This window comes from Marmota monax, unplaced genomic scaffold (assembly GCF_021218885.2).
Source record: "Marmota monax isolate L192 unplaced genomic scaffold, Marmota_monax_Labrador192_F-V1.1 WCK01_AAM20220418_F8-fsc00078, whole genome shotgun sequence".
NCBI lineage: Eukaryota > Metazoa > Chordata > Mammalia > Rodentia > Sciuridae > Marmota > Marmota monax.
The window spans coordinates 8,720,066-8,730,494 of NW_026694865.1; the positions used below are offsets into that span (position 1 = coordinate 8,720,066).

Here is a 10,429-nt window from a genome sequence, read left to right on the forward strand (position 1 = left end):
GAGACACGTTTGCAAAACAATCAGAAAACATTTATTGTACTGAAAATGTGTACATCCTACTATTAAAAAAACAAAGTAGCAAATTTGCTGGTGCCATAATTTATTTAACCTGTTTTACTGGGACAGACTAACGGTCAATGCCACTCAGTATTAATTTCAAGTTTGATGAGCTTGTATTTTATCCCACTTTTCTAAAACCTGATGAATTCAAAATAGCACACAGCATTAAATGACATTTATTGTTCCATAAATCATGAGACCCAAAGGAATGCTAAATAGACAAGCAAAACTCTAAAACAACTGAGAAGCTTACTTCTTTCAAGAACCAAGTGACTGGTACAGAAAACATGTGGTCACACAAAAGCAAAGGGGAGAAGGACAGAAAGGAAAACTCTCCTCCTACATGGTCTATAGGAGTAACAGATATTTCTGAACTAAGATGAAAATATTCAGACAGTGCTTCTTTGTAGCAAATAATTAACCCCTTTATGAATAAACCAAAATGTCAAAGCTTTCACCTAGTGAAGTCATTTGTCTTCTGGGAGAGATTTCAAACTTACAATTAATCATTCCTATTTCCACCTGAACAAAGACGAGGCTCAAATGGTACATTCAAAGCCAAAAGAGCTTAGTAAACAGAGATGCTGTAATTAAAAAGTTTAAAAATTCAGTCTGATACACCATAGGCCTCAAAAAATGCTCAATGAATTCTGGAAAGGCTCTGAGTGAAGGGAGGAGCAAAAGAAGAAACCAGTGGATTCCCTTTGGTGGGCTGGGGGGGAAGTTGCTAGCACACTTTTTATGAAAGATGCATACTTTAAGAAAAAGCCATTGTGTGGTTATTAAAAACCTCTCAATCCGAATGTTTATTCATGATTGTACTGAAGCTCAGTATCTTAAGAAGAGACCAAGGGATTTTTTTTTGATACATTTTAGTGTTAGATTTATGATATCTAGTGTTTCCATGAAAAATCTCATCTTGTTCATAACAAAGATCCCATAACACCAACTCAGAAGCTACCAACAATAAAACTTTGTGCCTCCTACCTATGTCACCTATTTCCAATGTCTGGGGTAGGTCTTTAAAAATGCTCAGGAGTAAGGGGGTGGAGAAATAAGAAGGAAACAAGAAAGAAAACGACGAGTCTAAAAGGCAAGGAGGCTTCCAAAAAATGAAAACCAGAAACTAAAATGCTAAAATTGGAAGCAGAAGCAAAAAAGTTATTCAATAAATCTGTGACAAAGCAAAAACACAAGTCTTTGTACCTGTTAGGATTTACACTGATCCTCTCACCAAGGTACTCCTGATAATGCAGTTTGCTTCAAGCCCATCTTCCTGGCTTGGATCCTCTCCAGTCTGGCATGATCATTTCAAACCTATACCCTTAGACATGATTTCTTCTGAGAAGGTGCCAAGCCTCTTACCTGACCATCACCACATCAGCACAGTCCATCTCTCTGCTGAAGGAATCCTTTCTGGCTCCACAATAGCACTGTCCCCCATCTCCTCCCCAGGTCAGCATAAGGTTCAGGCAATAGAAACCAAACTGGCACAGATAGGTAAATGCCCATGGTTAAGTTTTACATTCATTTCCAAACCGCATACAGTGTAAAAAGCCCAAGGGCTACTTCTGGGAGCTGTATCTACTGGCCTCTGCCAGAGAAGCAGGTAGCCACGCCTGCCCCACGGCCTCCAGAGCTGGATGCACGCTGTCCCAACGTGCTCACTCTCACGAGGATGCTTGGCTATGGCAGTGACAGTGAGATTTGCCTCTCATACAACTCATTAGAAAGGTCATCTGTGTTTTCAATATGAAACATTTCATATAGTAAAATCCAATCCCAAGACTTCTTGGATTCAGTCTTCACACACTTTTAGCGTGACTTTATTTGGTACTGGATATAGTTCAGTCTACATAAGACATCACTTCAAAATTATGTGGATACCATCATTATTTTCAGCTTTTACTGTAGAGAATAAAAAACAACTCTCATCTTGAAAGTTCTGAACCATCTGATCACTAACAAGAATGTGGATGCCAGTGGGACCCTGTCTGTAAACCTGGTTAATTTGGTGGAGAGGAATATTAAACACCAACGCAAGTTGTCGCGCAACTTCTGAGGCAACCATTTCTTCCAAGTAGATTGCATGGTAAACGTAAGGCGTCCCACTGCCATTCTCGCCTCCACTGCCTGCAGCTTGCTGCTGCGCTTGCAGGGTGGCACTACTCGGCTGCTCCTGGCAGACATAGATGGTTAAGCGGGGGGCCTAACCGACCTTGACTTCAGTGAATTATAGAGCCGAATTCCATCGGCTGCACCACAAATTTGAACTAAATCTTCCTTTGTCAGTTTTAATAAGTCGGCACCTGAAAAATTAGAAAACAGTCTTGTATAGGAAGAGAATCTGTTTTTGAGCAGCCACTGTTGTGTTTCCTGGGTTGTAGCTGAAGGCTGAATTTGTTCACCAGATGCCTGTGAAACTCCATCTCCCTGATGATTTGGGGAAGAAGAATTGCTGTCTGGAACACTGAAAGTGCTCTGCTGGGAAGAGGTGAAAGTGGGCGCTGGTGAAGGGCTGTTATTCGCATAGGTTGTGGGGGTATCAGGCCACGGAGAACAACTGCCTCCTTTGCCAGAGAATCACTGTAGTCTGCTGGCAAAGTCTGCTTGCTGGACTTTTTCTGCTCATGTTCAACTGCATCTTCAATTATAGGCTCAAGCCTCATCTCTGTGAGGATTGTGGTATCATAGGACTGCTGATACTTTTCTTTTTCATGAGCTGTTCTTTTTTTCATCTTTTCTCGGTCAGTTTTTTGTTTTCTGTCTGCACCTTTAGGCTTAAAAACTTTAATTTGGCAACTAGCGGAGTGAAGATGATCTGTGTATTCTCCATTTTCATTCTGCTTAAAGGTGACCACCTGGATCCTGAAAGGTACTCCCTTTTCACCTCCATGTTTCCGAGGAGTAAATTCTGTGTTGATGCAGTGTACCTGAATAAAAGCAGATGTGCGTTTTGCAGGGTCCCACAGAAACTCAACTGCATTTAACTGACTTGGATTTGTCCTTGTATCGATTATGCCCACAGACATTGGAATATCTAAATCAAGAAATCTGTCTCCTGGGCGATTCCACTTCCAACCTTCAAGTTGCTGATGTTCTGTATATTGTAGCCGTCTGTCATGGAATACAACCCTTATGATGCTCTTTACCAACTTTCCACTGATCTCAGGCATATCTCCCATTTTCCGATTATCCAACATCCGAATTTCGTAAGACTGACCTTGGTTCAAGTAAGTGAGTGTTTCATCATGTAGTTTTACTGCCGGTGATGTGGCAGCACACATCACATACTGAAAGGGTGGATGTTTCGTTTCACCATCCAATGGAAGGCTAGGATCTTCCTGCTTGAAAATGGGCAATGCCAACATATCATTAGCTAGCATGCACAGGACCCTGGATTCTATGCCAATAAGACACTCATGCTGTAGGCGCGGGGGCCCAGCTCCTGCCAGATGCCCGAAAGGCTGGCGTCGAAGTCGTGCACGAGCCCAGACTCGATCACCTCATCCATCTTGAGCACCCAGGCCATCTTCCGGCCTCGCCGCCGCCCCGCGCAGCGCGGCCTCCGCGTCAGGGGCGAAGAGGCCAGAGCTCCGCGGCGCGTCCCCGCCGACGCCGCTTCGCCGGCCCGGACGCTGGCTTCGGTAGGGATCCGGCTCCGGCTCCCTGTTTGTTCCTTTTTAAGACTGGGCCTTACCCAAAGACCTGAACAGACACTTCTCAGAGGAGGACATACAATCAATCAACAAGTACATGAATAAATGCTCACCATCTCTAGCAGTCAGAGAAATGCAAATCAAAACCACCCTAAGATACCATCTCACTCCAGTAAGATTGGCAGCCATTATGAAGTCAAACAACAACAAGTGCTGGAGAGGATGTGGGGAAAAGGGTACTCTTGTACATTGCTGGTGGGACTGCAAACTGGTGTGGCCAATCTGGAAAGCAGTATGGAGATTCACTGGAAAGCTGGGAATGGAACCACCATTTGACCCAGCTATTGCCCTTCTTGGACTTTTCCCTGAAGACCTTAAAAGAGCGTACTACAGGGATACTGCTACATCGATGTTCATAGCAGCACAATTCACAATTGCTAGACTGTGGAACCAACCCAGATGCCCTTCAATAGATGAATGGATAAAAAAAATGTGGCATTTATACACCATGGAGTATTACGCAGCACTAAAAAATGACAAAATCATAGAATTTGCAGGGAAATGGATGGCACTAGAGCAGATTATGCTTAGTGAAGCTAGCCAATCCCTAAAAAACAAATACCAAATGTCTTCTTTGATATAATGAGAGCAACTAAGAACAGAGCAGGGAGGAAGAGCAGGAAGAAAAGATTAACATTAAACAGATACATGAGGTGGGATGGAAAGGGAGAGAAAAGGGAAATTGCATGGTAATGGAGGGAGACCCTCATTGTTACACAAAATTACATATAAGAGGTTGTGAGGGGAATGGGAAAATAAACAAGGAGAGATATGAATTACAGTGGATGGGGTAGAGAGAGAAGATGGGAGGGGAGGGAGGGGGGATGGTAGAGGATAGGAAAGGTAGCAGAATACAACAGTTACTAATAGGGAATTATGTAAAAATGTGGATGTGTAACCGATGTGATTCTGCAATCTGTATTTGGGGTAAAATTGGGAGTTCATAACCAACTTGAATCTAATGTATGAAATATGATATGTCAAGAGCTTTATAATGTTTTGAACAACCAATTAAAAAAATAAAAAAATAAAAAAAAGACTGGGCCTTAGGAAATCACATAGATATCCAGTTATGATATTAAGCCACATAGTTTTGGTTTTTGCTAGTTTCTTTGAAGGCTCCATCAGAAATAGGTTTCTGATGTTCTGTCTTCTTGATGATTTTATGAGATCGTATTTTGTTCTGTAAAGATATAGGGCCATTCCCACATGGCTAAACACGGTTTTCTCCAAGGCTTTCTGAGGCTAGTAGATTGTGAATCTTCTGTGGAACTTCTCACCATCCAGACCTTTCCCAGGGAGACTCTTTAACTGTCTTGCTACTTTTTCCTTCCCATTCCAGGGCATAGGTATTGACACAAACAATCTGTGATTTCATACAAGTTTCTTTAACATCTTTTCCATTTTCATCATGTCAGACTCTAGTGGCTTATAAATTCCCTGGGTCTGTTATGTAAGTCACCTGAATCCTTTTTTGGAACTAGATATATTATAAATAAAGAAAATTAACACACTTCCTGGGAGAACAAGGATTCTGTTTACAAATGGCACAGCACTCCTATGCACAACTAGTGCATGATTTCCTGCTCATTACAATTTCATCATGCTTTACTATATTAGGTTCTTATTTAATCAATAAAGTTTCAACTCAGATCCAATGTTTCTCTTTTACCTAGCCACCTAGACGAGATTTAAAAAAAAAATGGCTTTGAGGGGAGTACTCTAGGAAAGTGGCTATAAGCACACATGACAATGAGCCAGATGGATCTAGTTTAAGTCCCAGCTCTGCTACTACTAGATGTGAGACATTGGACAAATTATTTTTCCTTTATTAGCCTCATTTTCTGTATCCCTATCTTCTGTTTAGAGTTGTTTAGATAAGATAAAATATATTAAACATTTAACATGACGTCTACCTAATAGAGTATCCTGTAAACATTGATATTGAGATAGCTTCTTTGAAATAATTTCAAAGCTTTGAATATATGATAGCAGACTTTGAGTAATGATAGGCACAAAACAGAAAGCAACTGGGGAGATGAGAGTCTTCACTGATGGGTCCCTTTTCACTTTGTCCAAATGTGATTTAAGAATCCTGAAGGATAACTGTGGATTCAGTCTGCAGATATCAGTACAAAGGAATGACTAACTTGAGTGTGTTCCTGGTAAGTAATTTAATTTCCCTTTACCTTACTTTCTCTTCTATAGAATGTTGATTCATGGGAAATGTATTTTGGGAGAACCCTTTTGACAGAGATTGAGTTTTCAGCCCTGCTTGTGTTGCTCTATAGACATGGACATGCTGGAAGCACATTCACTCACATCTCATGTCCTGCTTTCAGTGGCATTCTCCCACAATGGCATGTGTGTGTTTCTGTCACAAAGCCTTTCAGGAGAGGAAAAGTCATTTTCACGGAGTTTTAGTTTGAAATGAGCTGCATGTACCCTGAGACATAAAGCAGATGTGCTCTGCTTTAGAAAAGACTCTTCATCCACCAATCTACAGATTGTCCTGATAAGCCAGAGAGACCCTATCAGAGACCCTTAGAGATGCCACTGCCAGAAAGTTTTGGTTTAGCAGGAATGTCTATTGCTCCCTGGCCCCAGTGGCTACATATCAATTGATACTTACCCCTCAAAATCATACCCTAGGGGCTGGGGTTGTGGCTCTGTGGTAGAATGCTTGCCTAGCATGTGTGAGGCACTGGGTTCGATTCTCAGCACCACATATAATTAAATAAAGGTATTGAGTCCATCTACAACTAAAAACATTTTTTAAACTGAATTTTTAAATGCAATTTAAAAAATGCATACCCCAAATGGAAACAGTGGTCAATTAAGAAACAAAACATTATTAATACAGGGAAAGCATTAACTCTCCTTAAGTTGAAAAATTTAGAAATATTGGGGCTTATCCCTAAGCAAGAATAGTGGATAATATAGACTTGGGTGGTTTGAGAATTAGAATTCTGGGTATAAAGTGCTATACAAGTCGCAGAGTGCCTGTTACACCATAGACTCAGTGGTTATATGGAACTGAGTGAATGAAGGGAACAGTAAGAAAAAAGACAGGCAGGACAGAAAGAAGAAATTAGAAAAAAAGCTAGGACTTAGTATATGTGGACTATGATTCATCACTTAAACGACCCTAGACAAGTCTCTTAAACTGAGACTCAGTTTTTCATGTGGAAAACAGAAACAACATCTCACTGATTTGTTGTGAGAAAGAATTGTAGTTACAAAGATATGTGGCTTGAAAGCAGCTGACAGTCATAAGACCTGGATTGTAGATTGGCATCAAATCAACACAATATAATTCATCAAATATTTACAGAGCCTTACTATTTCCTGGGATCATATCCCTGGTGCTGGAATTGGATAAGAGAGAAATAAGAGGCAGCCTTGACCCTTGGATAGGGCAACTGGATTTGGAGGAAGACCAGATTCCATATCTTAGAATTTTTATTTATTTCACATACACTCATAATGGGTTCCCTAACCTCCACCCTAGTTGCATTGCCCCAATCCTTGCTCACAGGAAACTTAGTCTATTAGGGGAGGAAAAACTTATAAACCCAATATTCCAAACAGCATGCTAAATGAAACAATGGTGGTACATATTATGTGTAAGGAGTCTGATGAACTGCAGTAGAAGAGTTAGGTAAAAGTTCCTGAAGGGGGGGCGGAATGTGTGGACTGAATTATGGAAAATAAACAGGAATTGCTACAGAAAGAAAAAAAAAATCAGGGAAAGGGCATTTCAGACAGCAGGACATATGTCATGCAGAGCCAAATAGGAAATTGCTAGTTCTAGGTTCTGACATTCAGTAGCTTTCTTTAAACTTCACAAAATTTCCCCAACTTTCTCATCCCAGAAAATGAAGTTAGAGGATGGAAAGAGTAAACTTAGGTTATTTGTAAGGTGCTTTCCTAGCTGAATATGTCCATGTAAGAGCAGAAAAAAAAAGTAGCAGCTTTGGAAACATCAAATGTGGTTTTTAGGGCAAGAGATAGAAATCCCAACTTTTGTGACAATGAAGATAATAGGCAGCAACTAAAGTTACTGAGAAATTTTTATAGATATTCTTTCCACTAAGGAGATCACAGTCCAGCAGAGGGAGACAGATGCTAAATAAGATACAGGGATAGTTCCGACTTATACTCTGGGCATAAATGTTTAACTTCATCCTGTTACAAAAGCAAGCACATAAGACCATTGTTTTCCACTTTGAACTAAACGAACTATTTCACATTTTATTTCAAAAAAGGGTTTTCCTCAGATGATTTTGCCCAACCATAGGAAGATGTAAGAATTTGGAACATGTGTAAAGTAGGTTATGCTAATGCATTTTTCAGCCTATCAAAATCTTCAGTTTACCATGGGTTTATCCTGGTGTAACCCCATTCTAAGTGAAGGAGCATGTGTACTTGGAAATGGGTACTCACTCATTTGCAGAGTAAGGGCGAGGGGGCAGGAAAACAGAAATCCCTAGGACTTGTAGGTCAGGTGCAGAGTGGGTGACAGGATTTATCTCCCAGCCTAGAAACTAATGGTTCTTTTCATATTGCTTCACATTCTCCAAGATGCAACAAACATTTCCAGCCGCCAATTCTTCCGCACAGCAACAGGGCATCCTCTCTTCACCTGCAGCTCCTACACCCCAACTGTCTATTCCACTCCCTGCAATTATGGCGAAAGAGGTCCCAAGGCTAACCAGAAGGCGTCTGACCCCGAGACAGCGTCGCTCAGACTGCAGCGCCCAATGAAGGACTCCAATCGTCATAGGAAGGGGTGACTGGGAAGGCGGGCTGTCCAGTGTCTCCAGGGGTTGGACTCCAGGCAACTGGGCGGGACTCCAGTTACACTATAAGAGAGGAGTGCCACTGTCCCAGCTGTAGAGTTGGACCTAGCGCCCCAGCCACGACCGTGGAGTTATCAGCTCTGAGCTTGCAACCAGACCCAGACAGATTTACGAAGAGGAAAAGGTCTGATTTCTATTTGTTCGTGTATTTAGTTTCAATGAATGGAGGGCAGGGTGGGTCTGAGGGTGTGCGAGAGACTCGGGCTGACCCAGGGTCCTAGGTAAATCTGTAGGTACTTTCAGAGGCTGTGGGGGAAGGATCTAGCCTCTCCAGCGGGAGTCCAGCAGCTCCAGGCACCCAAACTCAAGCAGTTTCTCTCTTCCCCCAGGAACACTTTTTTCCTGCTCCTTCCAGCCTTTGAGTATGCGGCTCCTCGGGAAACTCCGTTCCTCAGCTCCAGAGCCCGCCTTCTCTAACGTTCTCACTCCGGGTCGCATCCCCGAGTTCTGCATCCCGCCGCGGCTGTCCCTGCCGTGCCCACCAGAATCTCCCCCGGCCGGCGCCCTGCCCCGGCGGTGCGCCGCGGAACCGGACTTGTGGCCCCGCGCGGACGATGAGGGCGCGGGTCGCACCGACTGGGACCCGCGCTCACAGGCCGCGCTCTCGCTGCCTCACCTGCCCCGCGCGCTCACCGCCTACGGCTTCTGCACGCTACTGGAGAGCCCGCACACGCGCCGCAAGGAGTCGCTCTTTCTAGGGGATCCCCGTGCCGCCGCGCTCCTGCAGCCGCCAGCTGCCAGACCCCGAGCGCACACCTATGGGGGCAACCGAGAAGGGGACGTCACCCGTTTGCCCCTGCGAACCCCGGACGCAGCTCCCGCCGCGGCACCTGGCTGTCCCTGTCCGCCTCGGGACGCGCTCTCCCCAAGGCCTGGCGGTCGCCGCCTCCTGCGCGCCCCTAACGGGCTGCTAAGTCGCGCGCTGCGGGCTCCGAGGAGTCGCGGCTTGGCTCGCGCACGCTCTGCCTCCAACCGGGACGGAGACGTGGAGCGCTGCTCCGCCTCTCAGCCCAAAACCCCCGCACCGTGTTCGCCCTTGTCCCTGGACCCACGGACTAAGCTCGTGGAAGCTGAGGGCACCGTGGCACTGGGCCGCGCTGGCTGCGCCTTGCGCCTGGCCGCCAACTACTGTCCCAGCAGCGGCCGCCTCCGCATCCGACTGCTGGGAGCCGAGGGCCTGGCCGGAGGTACCCCTGAGCCCCGGGCCCTTGGCTGCCGCATCAGCCTAGTTCTGCAGCCTACAGGCTCCACTCGCAAGCAACGTAGCTCAGTGCTCCGCCGGAGTCTCAAGGACGCCTTTGACCAGGACTTCTGTTTCGATGGGCTCACGGAAGACCAAGTGCGCCACTTGACTGTGCGCGTCAAGGCGGAGAAAAAAGGCCGCGGCCTGGAGCGGGGCCACGTCCTGGGCCAGGGCGAGCTGCTGCTGGGCTCTCTCCTGCTCCTCTGAGGACTCGGCCCCTCTCTTGGTTGCCTTTGGCATCTGGGGACACCAACAGCTGCTTGGCTCTTGGACACTGACAGCTACTTTGTACAAAATAAATGTTATTTATCTATTTTTCTATTTATGATCTTACCTCGATGTTTTAGTTCTTTATTTATTCGTAGAGAAGGAAAGAATAATGACTCCTCTATTTACAGTACTGAGTCCTTGTTACCAGACCATTTTTTACATTCAAAGTAAGAGAGGGATGGCTTGGGACTGGATGAGAAAGAGAAAGGAAGTACACCCATCTGCTTTGTTTGTCCTTCCTTTCTGCTTTAAGAGAATGCTAAACGGTTTATTGA

At 44.6% G+C, this 10,429-nt stretch overlaps 2 protein-coding genes across 2 annotated transcripts; one reads left to right on the forward strand and one right to left on the reverse strand.

The window, feature by feature from the left end:
- Positions 1-220: 220 nt before the first annotated feature.
- LOC124080659 (upstream-binding protein 1-like) lies at positions 221-3,453 on the reverse strand. Its single transcript, XM_046426686.2, is given in 3 exon segments — positions 221-2,266; positions 2,269-2,630; positions 2,633-3,453. Coding segments are annotated over 3 exon segments (1,518 nt in total). The 5' UTR covers positions 3,447-3,453; the 3' UTR covers positions 221-1,924.
- Positions 3,454-8,679: 5,226 nt separating this feature from the next.
- Positions 8,680-10,217, forward strand: C2cd4b (C2 calcium dependent domain containing 4B). The gene is made up of 2 exons (XM_046426660.1): positions 8,680-8,765; positions 8,971-10,217. Exon 2 carries the CDS (start codon positions 9,006-9,008, stop codon positions 10,089-10,091), a length of 1,086 nt encoding a protein of 361 aa, XP_046282616.1. The 5' UTR covers positions 8,680-8,765; positions 8,971-9,005; the 3' UTR covers positions 10,092-10,217.
- Positions 10,218-10,429: the final 212 nt, after the last annotated feature.